Raw genomic sequence first — 21,034 nt, forward strand, 5'->3', positions numbered from 1 at the left:
CATATTAATAAATATTAATTACAAACAACAGCGATCGCTTAGGATGTTTTAATCTTGCTTGGTTTATTCAATATTGTATACGACCAACATAGATTTAAATTACATTTGTTTTATTTATACCTACGAGGATTCAAAATGAAATATTTACAATAAAAAGTAAAGTTGAAAAAAAATCGATAAAAGTCTAAAAAAAAAAAAACACCCAAAGTAGAAAACTACGAAAAAAAATCACAAAGTTGGCAAAACATAACTCAAACACGATAAAACCCAACAAACGTTAGGCGTTCACCCAAAACGTGGGTTTTATTGGATTTAAGTTTACTAAAAACAAAACCATGTTTGTTGCCAACTTCGAATAAACTGTATTCGTTATTGTCTTCTTGGAATTTTTTTCCTTTCAAAAATTTATCGATATGTCAATTTGTTCATAGTTTAATCACTTATTACGACTTAAAAATAAAATAATCACATTAAATTATATAAATAAATATATATAGGTATGTATGTATAAATACCATCCATTACTATCCACAGAGACGAGCTACGAAAAACGTTAATGCTAAGTTGAGAACAAAAAATTTGTTACAATTTGAAAAAAATAAAAATAATTGTACTAAAGTTTCAATGTGTCTTATATAATCGGAGTTGGCAAAAAAATACCCAAACCCCCTAAAAAAAACCAGAGTGTTTTTTTTATGAAATCTAGAAAAAAATGTATGTTTACCGAAAAATATGGCGTTTAGGGTTTTATTAGGCTTGCCCGGGTATTGTATACAAAGAAAACAAAACTCAGGTTTTTTTTTTAATCGGTTTTTTGCCAACTCTGTAAATAATAGTAAATACATTATGACATACAACAGCTATTGCATGGCTAAAAGCAATAGAGCGGGTGTGGAGAGAGCCTAATGTTCGGTTTTGAGATATTTTCGTCCGAATTTTTTTTTTTGATTTTGCTATTTGTAGCGCGTTTTATTTGGAAAAGAGCTAATTACAACAGCAGCTTTGTTCGGCGGAGAGCAGCTAAGCCTCTTCTTGAGACGATTTTTTCAACACCGGTTTCTGCAGCATAATGTCTTTGGCCCACGACCACGGTAACTGTGGTTGGTCGCTGTCGTCGTTGAGCGGACGTTGTTCGAGGTCTTTGGTGGCGCGGATTTTGTGCGGCACGGCCGTGGCAAACGCTTTCTCCAACGATTCGAACGCAAAAGCGTTGGTCTTTGCTTGCAGTTGATCCGCTTCCGGTTGACTTGGAGCGCGCTGCTGCTGTTCAGCATTTTGCGGACGGTCTTCCACCTGTTCCGGTTCCTCTTGCTGCTGTTGCTGTTGTTGGTTGTGCATTTGAATCAGAGTCGGTAGCGTTGTCGTGTATGAGACAACGTCGGCCGTTGCTGCTGTCAGAGGCGCGTCGGTGGACACCTGCTGCTGTTGTTGTTGTTGTTGGTCGACGACGGCCGTTTGGGTCTCTTGGAAGTATTGTTGCTGTTGTTCGGTTGTTGCGGCGGGAGAGTCGTCGGCCTGGCCGGGAGTGGACGCCACAGCTTCCGCTTCGGGGTCGGCCGACCTGGATAGAATGTTGTCCGGAATTTGTTGTATGCCGTTGTGTTCTTCGTAGGTTTCTGTGGTGGTAGTAGTGGACGTCGTTAAGGTGGTAGGCGCGTTGGAGGAAGTGGATATATGGTCCTCACGATGAGATGACGAAAACAGCGAGTTGATTGTTGGTCTTGATTTGTAACCGAACCTGAAACACACAATAAAACCGTAGAGCAGCTATTAACGTCAGAGCTAGCCGAGCTATTCGGGTTGGGCGCATTGTCGGGTGGCAAGAAACGAAAATGACACTGTACAACACGGTTTTAGAACAACAACAAAAAATTACTAATTTTTTTTTGGACATTCGAATCTGACCTTAGAATTTCTCTAGCACGTCTAGTTATTTTTATCATGGACATTTTTTAAGGCTGGGGGTCTGTCTGGAATTTGGTGTCCTCAATTTTTCGTTACCGTTTTCATGACAATGATAAGAAACAGCTGATAAAGAATTAGTGATAAGAGAGGCAGCTGATAATGGTTCTTAATAAGAGACAGATGATAAGATCAGTGAAAAGAGGAGAGGAAAATGAACATGAACACCAGACGATCATGGGGATTGCCCAAAACCATATCCATAGTTCATTGTTTTTCCATAAATTGTTTTATAATATGTCTCTTTTTTTTAAATTTCCTTCAAAGTTGTAAAAATATACGGTTTTCGGCTATTTCCAGCGAGTTTTGTATGTTTGGAAAATTAATCTAAAAAATATCGAATTTAAGAAAACCAATTGAGATATTAGAACAATTCCTAGGGCAGATTTAGCGAAAAATGTAAATATATCTTGCCACTTTTATGGGACCCCCTCTCCCCCCATAATAAAAAAAAGCAAATTTTGATGAACAGTGTTATTTTATTAAAACGTTACTTTATCAGACACAAGTGATCGAACCTATTAGTTAATAACGCGTATATATCTTTATATAGCAACCACTTTGTCGCTTCAATGTTGTCTTGATAATAATATTAACTCTTGTGTATATGAATAACTCGAATAAAGTGTAAATGAATATCACAAGACGGTATTCGGGTCACGTACTTAACGAGGAAGCGTATTACATCGACAATAATAAACGTTTCAAATAACAATTTTAGAAAAAATACATAATACCCCTTCGTTTACATTGTAATATGCAGTCAAGTGTATCATTTATCAATATTATAACGTTGAACACGGTTTACAGTGAGATTTCAAGAAAATTCTAATTTGAAAAAAAAACATATTACAAAACAATGTTTTACCACTAAAAAAAAAAAAAATCCTATTTGCCGCATGTATGACGGATTTGTATTGAAAGCTCAGTTTCAAGTACTTGTATTTAGAAAGAAAAGAATTAGCTCAAGGTTCCATGTGAGTTTGAACCGCCACATAAGAATACAATGCAGGACAATTTCGATTATTTACATGCAAAAACCATTGTAAACTTATGTAAATGCCAATAAACCCTGGGTTAACCGGTTTCGAATTAGGTGCATGTCTTAACGATCTTAATGGCTTTAGTCTTTGGCTGATGTGTCCATCGCAATACGATTCGTTAAGATTAGGTATAATTATTTAAAAAACAGTCGGCCGCCTACTTGTCGTTTTTTTAGCCATTCAAAACATAAAAAAAAATCAGTTGGGAGTAGGTAAGTATTAACTACCTTACCCTCGTTCCTGGGTCTGACGACCAACAGTGTATTTTTTTATTTTATTAAAAGGATCTCTACAGCATTGTGGAATCGAATTTTTTGAATTCATAAGATAACTAGGGGTCCGTGGTCTCGTCTAATAATTCTCACCTGCTTACCCCTGGCTGGAGGACACCGGAATCGACCCGTAGTTGTAGTAATAACACCGGGTCTGTTCGCAGATGAAGTCCTTCAGGTCCGTGCAGTCGGCGGTCACCCAATCCATCGTCGGGGCTTTGAGGGCGACGCATCCGTCTCTGGAACCGCTATCTCCTCTGAAAGACAATAGACTTATATGTTTAAAACTTTTAAAAAAACCGAACCGAAAAAACCCGCCCGAAAACCGACAGCCAGGTTTATGCCAACTCTGCGCTTGCACCGGTAGTGTTACCTCTTTTTCCTCGCTATGGGAAGTACGGGCTTCATGCTTAGCTCGTCCGCGTCCAACCCACCGTTGGCCGAAGGCTGTTTCATTTGGTTAAAAGTGGTGTTGAAAGGCAACCCCGTCGACATCCAAATCAACATGTCCGTGCCCAGACGATTGCCGGACGTCCAATAGTCGAACTTGTGATAACCTTAAAACATAAAAAACATAATACAATTTTCTATATATTAGTTGTGCTTGGAAGCGTTTCACTGTCAAAAACACGATTTTCCCACGAAGAGTCCCGCGCGTTGTCGCCATTAGAAATTATCTCTTGGAAGAGAAAACTTTCCGATTTTACTGTTGCTTTTTTCCTCTTATATTTAATGTCTAATATAATTAATTTAATTTGTTTCTCCTTGAAAGGTCGTCGACCCAATCGACTTACTGTTTACTATAATATGTTTAGTCACAAAGAAATTATTTCTTTCGTACCGAATTGTGCGTTCTCTTTGCTGTGTCAATATGCGAGTTACTTTGTATTATTTTATTCGAAAATTGCCTATACAATGCGCCTTAATACATATCAGTGTAAAACCCATTGAATTTGAAATACCACGATAATACTTCCCGTATTTTAAAAATATTTGAACAATATTGTTTTTAATTAGATTTTTGTTATTTCAACTGAAATTGGGCTTAAATCCTATTTGAATTTCTCAAATTTTTAGTATTCACTTTATTGTCTTTTTAAGTAAATGAAACATTTATTCAAAATACAACTTCTACAATAATCTGGAAAAAAGGGTAAACAGCAAAATTATTTTCACAGAATTAAAATCCGATCATTCTAAGAAGACTATTTTTGAAGAAGTTAATTTTGCCTGGCTTTTGAGTCTATGTCGGTTTCTTTTAAAAACAAATTGGCTTTTACTCGTAGAAAAAACTGTCAAACCTGAACATCCTGAACCTTATACAAATTAACCTGAAAATAAATTGACAGGGTCAAAATTTAATAAAACAACTTTTTTCTTAAATATTGCCTAATTGACATTCTGCTTTTAATAAGCAATTCACATACTAAAATATTACACGCCTGTTTATAATTATGATTTTTTTTTTATAAGTGAAAATAACTAGAACCCTTAAGAAAAACATAATATTATGTTAGGTACTGGTAGGCTATATTTTAATATAATATATGTATATTTATTCAATTTAAAAGTAAAACGTTAATGAACATTTCGTTCTGGGTTTCAAGGAAAATAATTGTGTGTGTTTGGTTGGTTTTTTAACCTTGTTTATTGTACCTATTCCGAACGAATTAAAAAACAGTAAATTATTACATCCGACAACAAAGCACACAAGGTGTCTCGGTCTTAGGTGTGATTTTAGTTGTCGGTTTCCGTTTATTTATTTTTTTCTCTACGTCCATTGTTGAATAATTATCGTCGAAGACCGACGAAAATACACATTATCATTATCTACATTCTAAAGTCTCTTCGTTTTAATATTTGATCATTCTTTCCGAACACCCGTTAGAATATTATACTCGGGCCATTGTTGGTGTGTGCATAACTGTTCTATACATAGATCCTTGTATAAACGATAATAAGCGCTGGTGTTGTTTGTACAACTCGGCTGTTGTTGGTATGTGTTTACTCTGGGCCCGGCCCGAAGAAGAATATCGACAACAACAACAGCAATATCAAAAGTATGTATACTTTACTTACCGGCATTTTTCAAGAAATCCGATATGGACGTAGTTTTTTCCAGCGTTTCGAAAGACGCCAATTGTAAACCGATGGACCGACAGTACTCGTAGGCCAAAAAGTAGTTGAGTTCGGCCGAGTAAGGGTTCATCCTGCTAATGTAATACTGTGTCCCGTCCAGCTGTATGGTTGTGATTCTCTGACCTGTCGACCGACAACAACAACAAACATAATAATTAATTGAGCTCACAAACAATTGAACGATACAACTAATAACCATTTTACAACATGGTGTTGTTATTATTATTATTTATCTAAAATAAAATTCAGCCGTTTTACTGTTGAAGCACAATTACCCGTCGATTCAACCAGTTGGCAATAATAAAACCCAAAAACACCTAGTGGGGTTGATGGAGTTTGTTTGGCCCCGTCAAAAATTCTAGTCATCAAGTTTTTTTTTACTTAATTCCTATCCAAAATTTGTTATATGTGTGCTATTGGGTTTCTGTACACCAGAAAACAATTTAATAGGTCAAGCATTTTTATAAAAAAAAATTCGAAATTTTGCCAACTCTATGAACAATTTTTAATCTGATACTTACATTGTAGTATAGTTTTACGGCGAACGTTTATTTATTTGTTTGTTTGCTCAATTCGAGAATAGAGTTGTAGAGTTAAGACTATCCTCTGTTATTACCTAATTAAAATTCTCAACTTGGCTAACTTATTTCAATAAATTTTTAGCTTCGACAACCATGTTAAATTTGTATCATCAATATAATTGTTCTATATAGATAGTGTTTTTTTAACTCAACCAAAACTATGCAATTAGTTATGATTTTCGGTTTGCTACGAGGGGTTTTTAATTAAACTATTTTGTTTTTCAACAATCAATTCAGGAGATAATTACTAAGAACTCTTGTTATTTAATGCAATGTTTAGGTTCTGGCTTCGAATTGCCCTAATCCAACCGAGTTTTGTACGGAAAGCTTAGTAGGCTCGAGAAAGACACTAAAGGTTATTTTCAACCCACATTTTTTTTCAATCTAACCACAAAACAACTCTTTTTTTTTTCTTGTTTAATAGCTAAAAAAATTCTCCGAAATGTCCTTGACCGTTGACCAGGACTATTGTCCTGCGCCCAAGGGCAAAACGCTTAATGTCTTCTTCTTGTATTCGCAAACAAAACTCATTATTGTACTACCACTGGATATGTCCACTGATAACATTGTTTTTTTTATGTCTGCAAAAACCCGCCAGTTTGTCGGTCCCTGTCGTAAAACGATTATTGTTGCCCATACATTCAACAACCCCATAAGTAATTTCATTTCATCGTAAAACAATAAAATGCATTCATTTTACGCTGTTTAATGTAATACAAGTTGGACTATAAAAATATATAATTGCAAAAATAGACAATTAACAGGGTACAATCGTATTATGTCTTTAAGGCTAACTGTTCTCTACAATCGTATCATTCCGCAAGCCATTGGAATTGAGTTAAGTATCCACAAACAAAATACCGACCTCGGTCTTGTAGAAAATAATAATATTGCAAAAAAAATAATGTCATAAAGTTGTATATTTATCAGTTAGCTACTTAGTTGATACAGGGAAGAAAAATGTATACAAAATCGTATAATACATGTCGTTTTATCTTTGAAATCAAATGTGTGTAATGAAAATCTAAATTTTGAAATTAATTAAACATGTTGGTGAATAATATGATACCGTTAAAATATATTTTTCGTATACACGTTAAGAGTTACTTCTTTTTGTTCAAGCATGCCTCATTTCACATGTGGCTTGTGCAAACAAAGATACACTAAACACAAATATATTGTGAGTTTCATAAGTGTACGTGATGTTTAAAAAAAAGAAACATATTTTCAATAACGAGAATTCAATGTGGAATTTTGCTATGAATTTTCTTAATTAAAATTGAATTTTTCCTATTTTTAAAAAGAGCCAATTGTCATTTGTAATAGTGTACATTTTTTATTGATATTATATATATTATAACCTTTTCCATGACAAATTATGGCGTTTGCATATAAAAATTTAAGTTTTACCCAAATCAAGGTCACAGCAAACGGCATTTACTTAGGAATGAATAATTATTTTAATAATGTATGCCTGTCAGTTTGGTTTTTTTTTAAGGCGTTTTACTTGTTGTAACCGTTAGAGCGTGAATGCGTTTTCATTTAACGAACCTCGATGTGGTTATTATTTTACTCAATGTTTTTATACATTCTGCTGCTACACACTAATAACACTAACACCTAGCTAAAAGCCAATTGTATTCAGGTTAAACTGATTAGTTTAACCTATCTATTTCAGTCGGTTTTTTATAAACGGGCGAACCAATAAACAAACGTGTAAGCTATACAAAATTAAATATTATGTAGAAGAAATTAAAAAATATGTTAAATTTTATGGGGTTATTCTCGATTTTTAATGAAAATATGTGTAACATTTAGACTCCATTTCTGATCAATAAAATCTGATATGAAATTAATTGTTATCAATAAATAATAATCAAACTAATTATATTTTATTTATCTAGATACAAAAATAATGTTATTAACGAATAACAAACTATTATATTATCTCTTACATTTATATTATTTTTTTTTAATTTAATTAAATTTATGTTTATATCCCATATAAATTTTTCCCGACTCTGTTTGTAGCTAATATGTGTTTTAATAAATAATAAACAAAAAATAACTCAGGTATGAATTATTATACATAACAATGTAATTAGAATCCATCTCGAGATTTTATTATTAGAAAAAAAATCGTGGGACGAAAACGGACACCCTCAATACAAAAGACAACACCTCCGACCGGAGTGAATGGTTGGTTTTTTTTTCTTTGATGGATTTATCAAGGCGGTAGGACCCAAAATGGTATACTATATTACAATATGCGTTTGAAGAGTTAATTATTATTTATTCGTATTTCGGTGCGGTATGAGCCATTGTTAAAAAGATGTTAATTTAAAAATTACCACCCCCGAGTTTGGTCAACGCTTAATTAACGGAGTCTTGTACGGTTGGGGGTGGGGTAGGGAAATAAAATAACCCTTATACACAGACTATTGCCCCCGTCGACCGACTATAAAAATGTATTCTTGTCGAAAACATGTAGTATTATTATTGTTTTGTTTGAACTTTACACACGAATAATAACCATAATCATAAAAAAAAAATACTAATAATAAGCGTTTCCTATAAATATATATACATAGAGAAGCATTCTTTTGTACCGACGGCCCATAAGACAATCGTATAATGGTTTTTAACGTCTCCGGTCGAAGGTCACAATGCCTCCCCTCGCATTGTCTTCTCCTTCGACCCAACGTTTTTCCACCACACACGAATTACGCGATTGAGTGCCGGGCTATTATTCAATTATAACATTATTATTATTATTGTTATCATCATCATTATCATCGTCGTCGGAGAATGGAATTATTAATTTTAAATGGCGGCATATTGTGCACCTGTGTACGTCCAAAAAAACAATACACAATATATATATTTTGTGAAACAAAAAAAGTCAAAGAAGCGAATCGTCGTCGTGTGCAGTGTACGTTTAATATTATATTATATATTTATTTATAATATATATTTTTGTTTCGTGTAATTTTTTTTCTTTCCTCCAATTTTTAACAACTCACACGAGTGACGTGGTTTTGGCCCTTTTTTTTTTTTTGTTTCTGCATAGTAGTTAGTATAATAATAATACATTCACAATGTCGTTAAAACGCGGCCGATAGGCCTCGTCGACAAAAACCAACTGTTGTGCCTAAGAACATAATATAAGCTGATCGTACAGAAGAGTAAAAAAAAAATATCACTCTCCCCTTTTTAAAACCTTGACCGCCGACGCGGATAAATCCAGGTGGACGTTAATAATTTTTTTTTTTGACGTTATCGCCGTTGTCGTTTTTACCAGAGAGAATTCGTGTAAAAATGTATTACTATACTTTAAAAAAAAACCGTGTCCGGATCCACGTTTTCGTCGTGCACCCTGTTTACAGTATTATTATCATCTTGTCCTCACACAGTCATCGTGTATTCAGTGTGGCTTCCGTCGGTAAGATGCGCACGTGCATTTCCAGGTAGACAGGAAGTCTACTTGACGATGCACCTATACTGTGTGTGTGTTTGTGGAGTCAAATTTAGGGTTTCGAATAACAAAAGAAAAAAATGAATTTAATAAAAATTAAACATACGGCGTTAAAACCGAACACAATAAATTTAATACGGTTATGCAGGTTTTAAAATGCATAAAATACATTATCAACAAGGGTCCAAAACTTTAAAGAAGGTATTCAAGTACTGTATACGAGGTCTTCGGAATCTTACAATTATCAAGGTCCTATTTCGATGTCATAGTGCACAGGTGTGACAAGTGCTTTTTTTTAGAAAAATTTGCATGGACGACGTTTAAAACATTCATAATATTATGTAATTTATATATCCTTCAACATGAGCACTATAAATCTCTAATTTCCAATAATGTTGTACACAGTGAGTGCGTACGTTGCTATGCAAAACTCCCCCACCTATCAATACCCTTAAGACACCTGTGCGCTATACCATGGATAAACATAGTATGTTATAACATAATATAACATAACATTATATATGTGTATTAATTCAAAGGCTAGATAACAACGATATAAAAGTTTATCCTTGAGTTTACAATTTTTGTTAACATCCAACAATAAATAATAGTATAATATTAAATAGTATATTATTAATAGTTTTGATAATGTTAAAGTTAGTTAGTAGGCAGATGTGTTCCAAGACTGTTAGACTTCCCAAAAAAAGGGCCATTCTCCAAACATGCTTCGGTACAATATTAATACAACATAAAACTAGGGCGCTCAGTAGTTTAACATTCTATGTACAAACTTTGGCTAAATGGTGTATTACTAAGGAAAAATCACTTATATTTTATATTTAGTTGGTTTGAAAAATTTTTAAAATACTATAAATTTTACCACCCCCGCACCTCGCTTAATACATAATAATGATAATAATGATATCGATCGATACTAATGTGTAAAATCTTCGATATTTCTAATAGACGTGAGTAAAACAATTTTTAAACGACTTATTGAAAATCGATTAAATAGAAAAATTTTAACAATTTGAACAAAATACCGACCTGTTGTATGACACGCGAACAATGCGATCACGACCAAAGCCGATATCCGTGGACCGGTAGTTACCATGTTGTTGGATGTGCCGTGTGAGTGACTTGCAAGTACAAGTAAAATAACGTGTGCGGGCGGTGACGACGGCGGGAAAACTGCGGTCGAGGTGGTGCCAAAGTCGTCTAATGATGCACTGGATGAAGTCTCTCAGTCCGGGCGGGTCTTGTATGTGTGCGTGAGCGCTATTGTGTTGTGCGAGTGTAAACACACGAGTATAGTGTTATGTATAAGGTATCGTCATCTCGACGACGTGTGTGTTTGACCCCTCCCAGCCTACCTATATTATAATATGCCTGTGCCCACCCTAAAGCCAGTGTGTGTATGTAAAAGAAGCGCAGTGCCCCGATACTATTGTGTTTTCTTTTTTTTTGGTCTTCGTTCCACACCCGAACCCCTCGGAGTACGGGTAAAAAAAAATGATATGTATATATATTACTCTCAAGTCTGACCGGTGAAATATGTGTTATAATAATATATTATATTTATGTCACCGCCGCGGAGACCCGGGTTCCGTATAAAAGACATTGTAACCAGGACGGCAAAGAAATCCTCAACATCGTCAACGGCGTCAACGTGGGTATTGAGGGCTGGGATGTGTGATAATTTTTTTTTTCCACCGACGGATTGCAATATTCATTAAAAAACAAAAGCGAACCAGTCTCGTTAGAAAAAATAATTGTAGATACGTTAAAAAAGTTAATTAAAGGGTCGATTAAACCAAACGGCGATGCAATTATAAACTAACATAGCCGACTGACAAACCGCTATTGCCAACCGTGGATCAAAATAGTTTGATTTGAAAATCGAATTGGTTTCGAATTTTTAAAAGAAATGTCCTAAAGCAGTGTACATACTGCTAAATTTGCCGACGAGAATCAAAAAGAGGTAAGTATAGAGGACACTTTTTTTTCTCCAAAAATAAGTTTTAATAAATATATGTGTACACCTATATTGATTATTATTTCTGTGCCAGTTTTATCATTTTTTAATAAATATTTTCAAAAAATAAATAAGAAATATCATATTAAAAGGCATATTAATACTATTTAACATTTTTACATTTTCCTAGAGAGCTTTTGTGCAGTTTTTCTCACCCAAAGTTCTTACTTATACTTCTTTAATAAATTATCGTATTGACTCGGAATTTTATTCCCTTTTTTGAAAATAAATAATAATTAATTGTATTTTTCGATAATTTAATTTATAATTATAGCGGAGAAAAAAAAATAATCCCTCCTATAAGCTGTGGCACTTTTTGACAATAATAATCTTTTAGTTAAAATTACTATCTCAAACAAAAATACGTTATACTAAAAAGTATTATTGTATTAATGGTAGACCTAATTTGATTGCAGTACTTTTACATTAATTAGAACTATTTATTTGACATATAGTACTGATTTATCCTGATTTCTTAAGACTGACTTACGTCAGTCTTAAGAACATTTTTTTATAAAAATTATTGAGCCCATTAATTTTCCAATAATTCAGTTAAAAAAATTAAAAAATACCGTACATCTTTTTGATTCTGACCACTCCATTGTGTGGCACAAATCACACAATGTTATTGTTCTGGGAACTTCAATTTCCCTTTCTGTCCGTTGCCCCATTGTTCTCGGAGGCCTAAGATTCGTCCGAATTGACTCTATAAAACCTCATTATTAATATTGTCAATAAGCTATCGAAATAATATGAATAATTTATTACAATACAATATTAATCAAACCACCGCTCACATCTGTTAATTTGTTTTAAAAATGTTGCTCTCATCAATAGTATATCGTGCCGGCTTGATAGACCTTAAAATGGTTTTTTTTATTAAATCTGTTTTATAAAACCATCACGAAAAATACTATCAATTAAAAAAAAAAATGTTTTAAAAAATTCTTTGGGAACTAAACTGCAATTGTTCCAATATTTTCTTGGTTTTCACTTTTATTTTAAAAAAGTAATTCCATTCAGTAGCTATTCTTTTTTATGAACAATTACTGTCAAACGTCGATATAATATTATGTATTTATTTTCTTAACATTATTGTCGTGTTGCTCAGACGTGACCCAAGCAGGATTCACAAGTATTAAAAAAAGAAATACATATTTCTATAAAAAAAACAAAAAGGAAGGAAAAAAACATTGGTATGTCAGAGGTGTGCACCAGTTGTGTTTTAATTTGTTCATACCATTGTTCGTGTTATATGGCGACTGAATCGGGACCGAGTGTAATATTTCATTAGCGTTTTGCGTTTGAGATTTTTTTTATTTAAAAAAAAATGTATGAAGCCATTAACTCTTGGAATATCCAGCGTCCGTAGGAAATATTTGCAAACGAAACTGTTAATGGATTTTATCGAACGCGTTTTTTATACAACATAGACATCACACGCGCTACCTTAATAATCATTGTTTTATGTCATTTTTGTTGTTCAAGTCGTTCCTATTGTCTAGACTTTTAATTTTTTTTTTTATCCAGACAGCACCAGCTGTCGTCGATCAAAATCGATTCCTAGCAGCATACTGTTACTAAAAATAAAGTTTATCTTTGCGTTTCTCCGTTCACTATAACGAATAAGAATAATAATTAATCTTCTTAAATGAATGTCCAGAAAATTGTATGTGTTGTTCTGTCCATAGATGCCTTGTGACTCCACTGAATTCGCCAGACGTATATTCTATGTCATTCGTGTTTGAAAATTCTACTGTTTTTTGAAAACGCGAAGTACGTCATTAGTGTTTGTAAAATTATTTATATCGTATTTCGCGTTTTTTTAGCGGCGGCTAGTAAATATTACTTAGAATTGGTTTTTGCCCGTATGTGAATTACGAATAATTAAAATCTGCTTTGAAACACTGAAGGACGAGTATAAAGTGATTACATATGCATAACGCTAATTAATAGTATGCAGCATGTGTCGGACTGACTGTTTCGGCGTTTAACGTTCCATTTGTGTTCGGTTAAAAAATAACCGGTTGTCTTTGAAAAACGTACGAAAAATATTATGTAACTAAATCAAAAATCGGCCTCTTAGCCCGCATAGAAAAAGTAGTGAGCTTTTCTTATAAAAAAACCGCAACCAAAAATTCAAAGTGACTTTTGAGTTCTGCTTAAGTAATTTTTTGTCGAACTTCCACCATAACTAGGAGAAAAATAAATTTAAAGGTCATGTGACTAGAAAGACTAAAATATGTTTATTTATCCTTAAATTGGGCGGTATATTCAAAATCGATCCTAGATCAATTTATGTCAGATCCTGCTTTTGTTAATTTTAATAAACAGACCTTTGTTGCTATAATAATTTATTGTAATTTTTATTCCTTCGTCGAGTGTACACAAAATAATGGCCAATTGGTCGTAGTTAGCCATAAATTATGATGTTGTTATCAAATTTTCGCTCACCTGACGGTCTCGGGCAAGACCACTATATTATAACATACTCGAACCCATCGAACCGAGTATAATTTTTGTCTGCTGGTAAGTATACAACATTATACACTAGTACAAATACTAATAAAGTGTGCGCCGTTGTTTACAAGTTATTCTCCCACACCGGCCGACAAGCAACAGATAGATATATAAGCGCTCATTGTTCCACTGACTACACACAACCGGGTAATTAGCATTGCAGCGTTACATCATGGTACGGGTATAAATAGTAAACTATAATAATATAATATATTATACTTGCATATAGTATGTGGTCTGTCTCTTCTGTGTCCGGTTCGGCGACCTTTTGTCCAGCTGCTTGTTGCTTCTTCTTCTTCTGTATCTCCTATCCTAATCCGCTTTGTGGGCTTCTCGTCGCCCTTGGCCTTCGGACCTATAAGTTTGCCGTGGAAACAACAACACACACGCTATGTAACGTTTGCGATTTGTCCACTTCAAAGCCTTGGTTATCACACACACACTGCACACACGATAGTGGGAATGACCCGTCGATAATTGGTTTCGGCTTTGAAAGGTAACAAACATTTTTTTTAAAAAACCCCGCATGTTTATGCTATGACTTTCCCGTGATTAATGGTGTAATATCCCAAAGGTTAAAGCCCCACGCTATCGGATACCGTTTAGGCATAAATTAAATACACCCGCAACACCTTTAGCACTTTGAAAGTGCGACAGTCATAATATTATAATGGGTACAGCGTCGTCGTTCGTCACAAAACATTATCATACTTAATAAAACAGTCTAAAGACGACCACGTTCAATCCTGCAAATCTATATGATAACCTACAGGTCTTCAAAGCTGGGCAGAATTCATTTTTTTTAAACTGGTTTAAGCTTAAGAAAGATTAAAATAAATGGCTGAATTCCCGTCCGGGAATTTCTTATTTTTTAATATAATTTTCAAAACGTTCTCAGGTTGGTTTTATATTTTGCTTTGTTCTCATATTTTAAAACACTTTCTATTTTACTGACCCGACCTTCAGAATTATTACTACCCTCTAGTTTCCTTATCTTTTCGTTACATAATAACCGTGTTTACTCCCACGACTGCGAGATAACCCCAATGGTTTAATATTGCTGTAAAACTATCGGGTTACAAACTATGTAAAAAAAAAAAACATGCCCGTGAAATTAAATAACAACATACGTTTGTAACTTTGAATATTTAGACACCGCCCCATCGCGTTATCTGTTTCGACTATCAGAATCCTTTTTGTCGAATATAGCATAATAAAATATCATAAAAGTCGTGATGAACCACGGTTACATAATACTTAGGGACCAACGATAACTAATAGATCACAAATATTGTACTAAAGGTGTTCTACAAAAGTCTACGTCTTCCCAGCTCCCCATCAAAACCGAGGAACAGTCTTTTGAATTATTCAACATTTGTTTTGGGCTACATATCGTTACAGCACTACAGTTATGTGAATACAGTTAACAACCTATTTATTGATCATGAAAACTTTTTTCGGGTTTTTTCTTATGAAACTGCAAACTATTTTTTTTTTATCGAGAAAAAACAAAATGTACAAACAATACAACACACGCATGTATTGTCTGTGTATGTTTTAGTGTATTACTTATTACTATCTTCAGATTCGCGCCAATGCTTTTTTTTTACGTTCAGTCATAATAAATGCTTCAGATCTCTGACCGTCTTACTATGATCCACCCTTACTGTGCTGGCTTTGCAATATTCCATCTCAAAGACACTCGACGAGTACGTCGGTACCAATATTTTGAGACAAAGACAAAGTTCAAAACAGAACTTGAATAAAAAATTATAAATCTTAACCGTTGGGTCGACCGAAAAAAAGGATTTTCAATATACCAAACCTATGTTCGACCTAAGAGTCGAATGCTTATTCGACTCTAGGATGTATAATATATATGTCTGAGATTTTCAAAATCTTAAAAATTTATATTTTGCACCAGCTCTGCAAATTCATAAATTTGGTCGAAGGGAAGGAAGCTCGGGATGGGTTTAGCATCCACAAAACTGTTGAATTTTTTCTTTCGACATCATATTACACGGAGGTTTTATAATAGTGTTCAAGACCTACTCCTCGCTTTTTGCACCCTTGACTGTACAGTAACGTTTGGACGGTCCTTGGGCTCATCTCGGATATCGGCGACCGTCGTCACAAAAACGTTGGCCGGCGAACGTGCGTCGATTACCTATTGATATATTATTATTATTAGTTTATAAACCTAAACCCGGCCGAGGCGGCAATAAGTCACTGCACTGCGTCGTGAATAAATTACCGTCGACGACGTGGTGCCGTAGCCGTCACCTTAAGAAATAAAGTACGTACTATAGCTGTTTCGGGAAGTCCAGATGAACCTAACCGGTAACGTTTTTATTTTTTTCGCAATGCCAAACGCAGGGCAGGAAGTGCCGAATGCGGAGGGTCGGCAATATCTACCGGCCGGCTTAGGCGCCCCGGAGACTTTAACGGTCGGTTTGGGAAACACTGTGCCCGTGTCGACGATTGCGTCCGGTGTTTTTTAAGGACACGACAGGAAACACACCGGCTCTTAGGCCGCGCACGCCTATTGTAACGGACTGTTTAAAATGCATTTACAATTTTATGTACGTCCGAAGAAACAATAGGAACGGCACGGTGTTCTTCGCTTACCCCCTCCCCCACTCAAAAAAAATAAGTAACCACAAAATAACATACATATAATATAATGGGTAATAGAGAAGTCATTTCGTGTAAACCCCAACACTTCCACTGTATAATACACACGAGTTTTAGCCATATTGTTTCCGTGCAAAGTCTACAATGTTTTAACAATATGGAATTCGTATCTACAAATTGGTTTTAATAAAAATCTTGCTATTTTTCATTCTGTTGTTCTCATTAACACTTACAAATTTTGGATCTATCGTTTTTTTTTTTTTAATATGGATTTTTAAAAAATAGGTTATGACTTATGGAGAAATCAGATTTGAACCTGATTCATTATAAAAATGAGGGATGGTTGATAAAACAAGATATCGTTAGGATTTTGAAGGCATTTCGATTGAATTCTGAGAAATTGACTATCACGTGAAGAAAATCACATTCGACCCCATTCACATGTGTCTAGTTAAACTGGAGGAGATTAATTATAATTTATAAGGTATGGACGTATAGTAGAAGCATTGACAACTAAAAGGAGGGTACAAGCAAATTTTTGCCAATATAAATTTCTAAACAAAAAATTCACTTTAAATACATTTATAATATTATGTATCTATATTATAAGCAATAGTCATCGAGTTAAAGTTTACATAGTAAAAAACATACATATTATAATAAAAAAATATAAACGTAAAAATACACTTTTAATACAATTTAAGTACATGAGGGAGGGGCTTTAACTCACCCCTGCGTATGGATAAAAACTTGTTTTCAAAAATGATGTCATCATTTTGGTTCTCATCACTTGAGTAGTCAGCTTGTCAAAGTTTCAAGTTTGAAATCATAAATTTAAAAAAATTGCCGGCAAACGAGCAAGAGCCAAATTTGCGAGGGTGACGATAACGAGCAATCGACGTGCATATTATGCTTTGTCAGTGTTGAAATTAGCACTGTGCATATACATACATTTATTATTATTATTATTATAATAGAGGTAGGCACACATACATGCATGCAAGTGTCCGACGAACGCGGTCCAGAGGTTCAAGGTACTATTAAATATGCGCCCGTGGCTCGGACTGCGGTAAGAAGACCGGCGCGTTCTCATCGGGTGTTGTTTATTGTGTGATTAGTAACGAGATTAAAAATAATAAACAGTCATTATGTGCCAGTAATAAAAATCAAAACCGCCAGTGATAATCAGATTTCCGTGTCCGGAACAAATCGACGATAATAGTATACGCATATATTATTATAATATTCCTACGGCTTATGCTCGTGTAAAAGGCCCTCGGGGTGTCCCGTACTCAAGACGTGTAGCTGGTTTATTTTTTTTTTTAATTCAACGTCACCTCGACAGCCGCAAATAACGCTATATTATGCTAATCAGCCAATACCGGCACTTTAGGCCGCTGAAAAATATTTTTGACTATTTTTTTAAAATTGTTTTTTTTTTTTTGCCATATTGGTTTCCGCTCCCGCGGCTGCATCGTGCGTTACGACTGTAATGATAATATTTTAATAGAAATATGTATATTATACAGCTTGGTAAGTGATGTCCGCTAAACGCATCGTAATTAATGGGATTACGGTTCCCGTTGACGTGCCAAGCCATAATATTATAGCATTCCTTTCGGTCGACGTCTTGCCGGAATGAGATTATGATTTATTAGACTTTTATACAGTGTACATAATACGATTTTTTTATATAATTTTGAAAAGCGCAGATAATAACCCATTCGATGTGTGAATGGCCGCGGCCGTTTGTCCTCTATTATAATGTGTAATTATAGCGGTTAAATGGTAAAAACTATTATATTTTTGAAAACGATTTACCGAGAACTTATGAAAGGTACCAAGCCCAGAGTTCTCTTCCTCGAACCCATATGAAACGTAAATAGTTTCTTAAAAGAGTCCTAAAAAAAAAAAAAAATAATATCATTTATTTATATTTGTAGAACAAATTTTATGGCACCAAACTAATTGTTTTCATTTTTTTCTAAAATGGAGTTTTTTAGATTTTTTTTTTTGTCATACTTAGCTTACAATTAAAACTAGTTACTAATTAGTTATCAAATAAATAGATTGAAACCAAAAAACCACTTGAAATTACATTTTTCCGAGTGCACAAAAACAATAATTGTACCTATGTTTAAAAAATAAATTTATAACATTTTTTGCATACTTTGAAAAACGATAATGATGATAAAAATACATCTACACGAAATTAATGACTAAGACTAATGAGTAGTACTGTTGGCTGAACATATTGTTTAATAAGCTTTAATTAAATTGACTTGAATTAATGTTAGGTTTCTATTATAGGTAGGTTCGGCTTTGTTTTAATGTCACTTTACTATCAAATTTGTTCCGTTTATCCAAATTTTGACTGGACGTATTTTGTTATAAAAAAAGTGGTGTTAACCATAAGTTATAAGCCATTGAAGGTCTCTTGAGCTTATTGAATATTAAGTAACACTGTTACACACCCAAAAAGATTTTTTTATTTATTATAGTCAACACTTTATGGAGTTTGCAAAAGGACTTTGACTCGGTTTAGAGTTCAAAGTATTCAATGGTTTCCAAGTGTGTGTGTCTGTACTGATGAATGTGTTAATGTAAATATGCAGCTTGTGCTGTGTAAAGAATTCCAGCAATTCCCACGATTGTGTTGGGGTCATTCTTTTGGTTTAACACCGGCAACACGTTCAATTATCCGAACCCATTGAACGCTACCCGATGTCGTGGTTATAAGTACACGTGTAATTGTATTATAAACTCGTTATAAGATGTTTCACAAAAGTGAAGTTCTCGCTTAATATTGTAATTAAAATATTCTTTTTTCGTTTAAAACAACGTAGTAGTACCCACTGGGAGAATTATTAAAAAAAACAATTATACTTTGAATATATTATGCAATTGAATCAAGGGATCAATTAGATAAATCCGTTTTTTCAAATTATCCAGAAAAAATTAAGTAAAGTAATAACCCGATTTTACTGTTTGTTACATCAGAATGTAAATTTTTCTGTGGACATTCATCCACAAAAAAAAAATATTTTTTTTATAAAAATGGACTTATCCGGTTGTTATGCTACAAGCCCTCCAATTTGAATAGGGTTTAATAAGACAGTTTAAAGTGTTCAGTAATGGTTTTCCAACACGATTTATTTATGTTGATTATATTTTCTCCGCCGGAACTTGTCTGCCACCGCGGACGTCGGACACTTTTATTTTTATTTTTCAATTAACGATGCAAAAACGACAGCGACAAAGGATACGACCGTCTGAAATTTATAACGCCATTGTGTTGTAGTCGGATGGTTTAGAAAAATAAATACAAAAAATTGATTCTACCGAGTGAATTTGAATGCGCGACATACTATGTACACATACGTGAGCTGCATAATTGACAAAAAAATAAAATAAACGATATTATTATGAAATTAAAATAATAATAATCCGTCTTTTTGCGTTTACTAGCCAAACGGCAATAGCTCGGCTGTTTATTGTGTCCGTGCCAAGGTCTGACCGCTAACGTGGGTAAGGGCTGAAGGGGGTGGGGCGGGGAGGGGGTGGATTCCATGCGAATTTCGTATGCTCGAGAGCAGCAGGTGATTTTTTTTTCGCCAATACAATAGTCGTCGGTACTTGTTAAAAAAAAAGGTCGGTTAGCGGCGCCATAAATGTTGGCCGGTTCGACCTTTGCAGATAATTATATTACACGTATCGCCGGCGCCAAGTGCAAAAATCCGATACAAAAGAAAAAAAACACAATGATTAATATGATAAATCTATAGAAATATAATATGTTATCCTAACCGGCTTTATAGACAACACGTTTGATTTGTGTGTGTGTTGCAGCCACCGTTGCGGTTTGACCAACGAAGACTTGAACAGAAAATGGAACGCCCCGGACCCGAAATTGCATCCAGAAATTTTTCACGCCCGGGTAAGTATAACAAACTCCACCGCACCTCCCCTTCCCGTCCTCCATAAGTAACAGCACCGAATCCTCGGCGAGACAGCAATACAGATTTGATTTACGATACGATTATCAATTTTTCCTTCTCCATTGTAGTATTTTGTTGTTCCTTGACATTTATATAATTAATAATAATCATTTCGCCGGATAAACGTACGTTACGGTAGGTCAGGTTGTATAATATGTATTGTATTTATATAATACACGTTAAACTCTATACAGACATGTTTTTAATATATTATATTACTTTATCTCGTCCCTTTGGGTTTTGATGCTTGGACATTAGTTTAAGAGTCCGAGTGGATTGCAAATGTTTCTTCTTTTTTTTTTAAGGAGGATCGTAGAGGCACTATTCGAATAATATAAAACAATAAATAAACTAATATTTTCTTTTATGCTTTAC

At 34.2% G+C, this 21,034-nt stretch overlaps 2 protein-coding genes across 8 annotated transcripts in view; one reads left to right on the forward strand and one right to left on the reverse strand.

Moving 5' to 3' along the window:
* The window catches only part of LOC126834319 (uncharacterized), a 41,006-nt gene that overhangs the window by 16,136 nt on the left and 3,836 nt on the right, over positions 1-21,034 (forward strand). For all 5 annotated transcript variants that reach the window (XR_007685061.1, XR_007685062.1, XR_007685063.1 and 2 more), the window contains one exon: positions 20,511-20,598. Coding sequence is in view for 1 of the 5 variants with exons in the window: in XM_050566145.1 (XP_050422102.1) it covers positions 20,511-20,598 (88 nt within the window). In the remaining 4 variants the exon portion in view is untranslated. The remainder of the gene's footprint in view (positions 1-20,510; positions 20,599-21,034) is intronic.
* On the reverse strand, positions 59-10,780 carry LOC126834320 (C-type lectin 37Da). 3 transcript variants are annotated; one of them, XM_050566147.1, is made up of 5 exons: positions 10,520-10,780; positions 5,357-5,539; positions 3,651-3,834; positions 3,379-3,534; positions 59-1,738 (listed from the first exon to the last, which is right to left on the reverse strand). In XM_050566147.1, exons 1-5 carry the CDS (start codon positions 10,584-10,586, stop codon positions 1,021-1,023), a joined length of 1,308 nt encoding a protein of 435 aa, XP_050422104.1. In that variant the 5' UTR covers positions 10,587-10,780; the 3' UTR covers positions 59-1,020. The 3 variants fall into 3 exon arrangements, with proteins under 3 accessions (XP_050422104.1, XP_050422105.1, XP_050422106.1); XM_050566149.1 differs by having other exon boundaries at positions 1,615-1,738; positions 3,371-3,534; positions 10,520-10,779; XM_050566148.1 differs by lacking the exons at positions 5,357-5,539; positions 10,520-10,780 and having other exon boundaries at positions 3,371-3,534; positions 3,651-3,774.

This window comes from Adelges cooleyi, unplaced genomic scaffold (genome assembly GCF_023614345.1).
Source record: "Adelges cooleyi isolate 19-005CV unplaced genomic scaffold, UGA_ACOO_1.1 ACOO_flye_CR_arks_rails_tigmint_CR_PRNA_21, whole genome shotgun sequence".
Taxonomy (NCBI): Eukaryota; Metazoa; Arthropoda; class Insecta; order Hemiptera; family Adelgidae; genus Adelges; species Adelges cooleyi.

Coding starts and splice junctions, on each gene's coding strand:
- LOC126834320 (XM_050566147.1), bottom strand. CDS start 10,586: ATGGTAACTACCGGTCCACGGATATCGGCTTTGGTCGTGATCGCATTG. Junction 5,540..10,519: donor GTTCGCGTGTCATACAACAG/GTCGGTATTTTG, acceptor GTCGGTCGACAG/GTCAGAGAATCACAACCATA. Junction 1,739..3,378: donor CCGGTGTCCTCCAGCCAGGG/GTAAGCAGGTGA, acceptor TGTGTGTTTCAG/GTTCGGTTACAAATCAAGAC.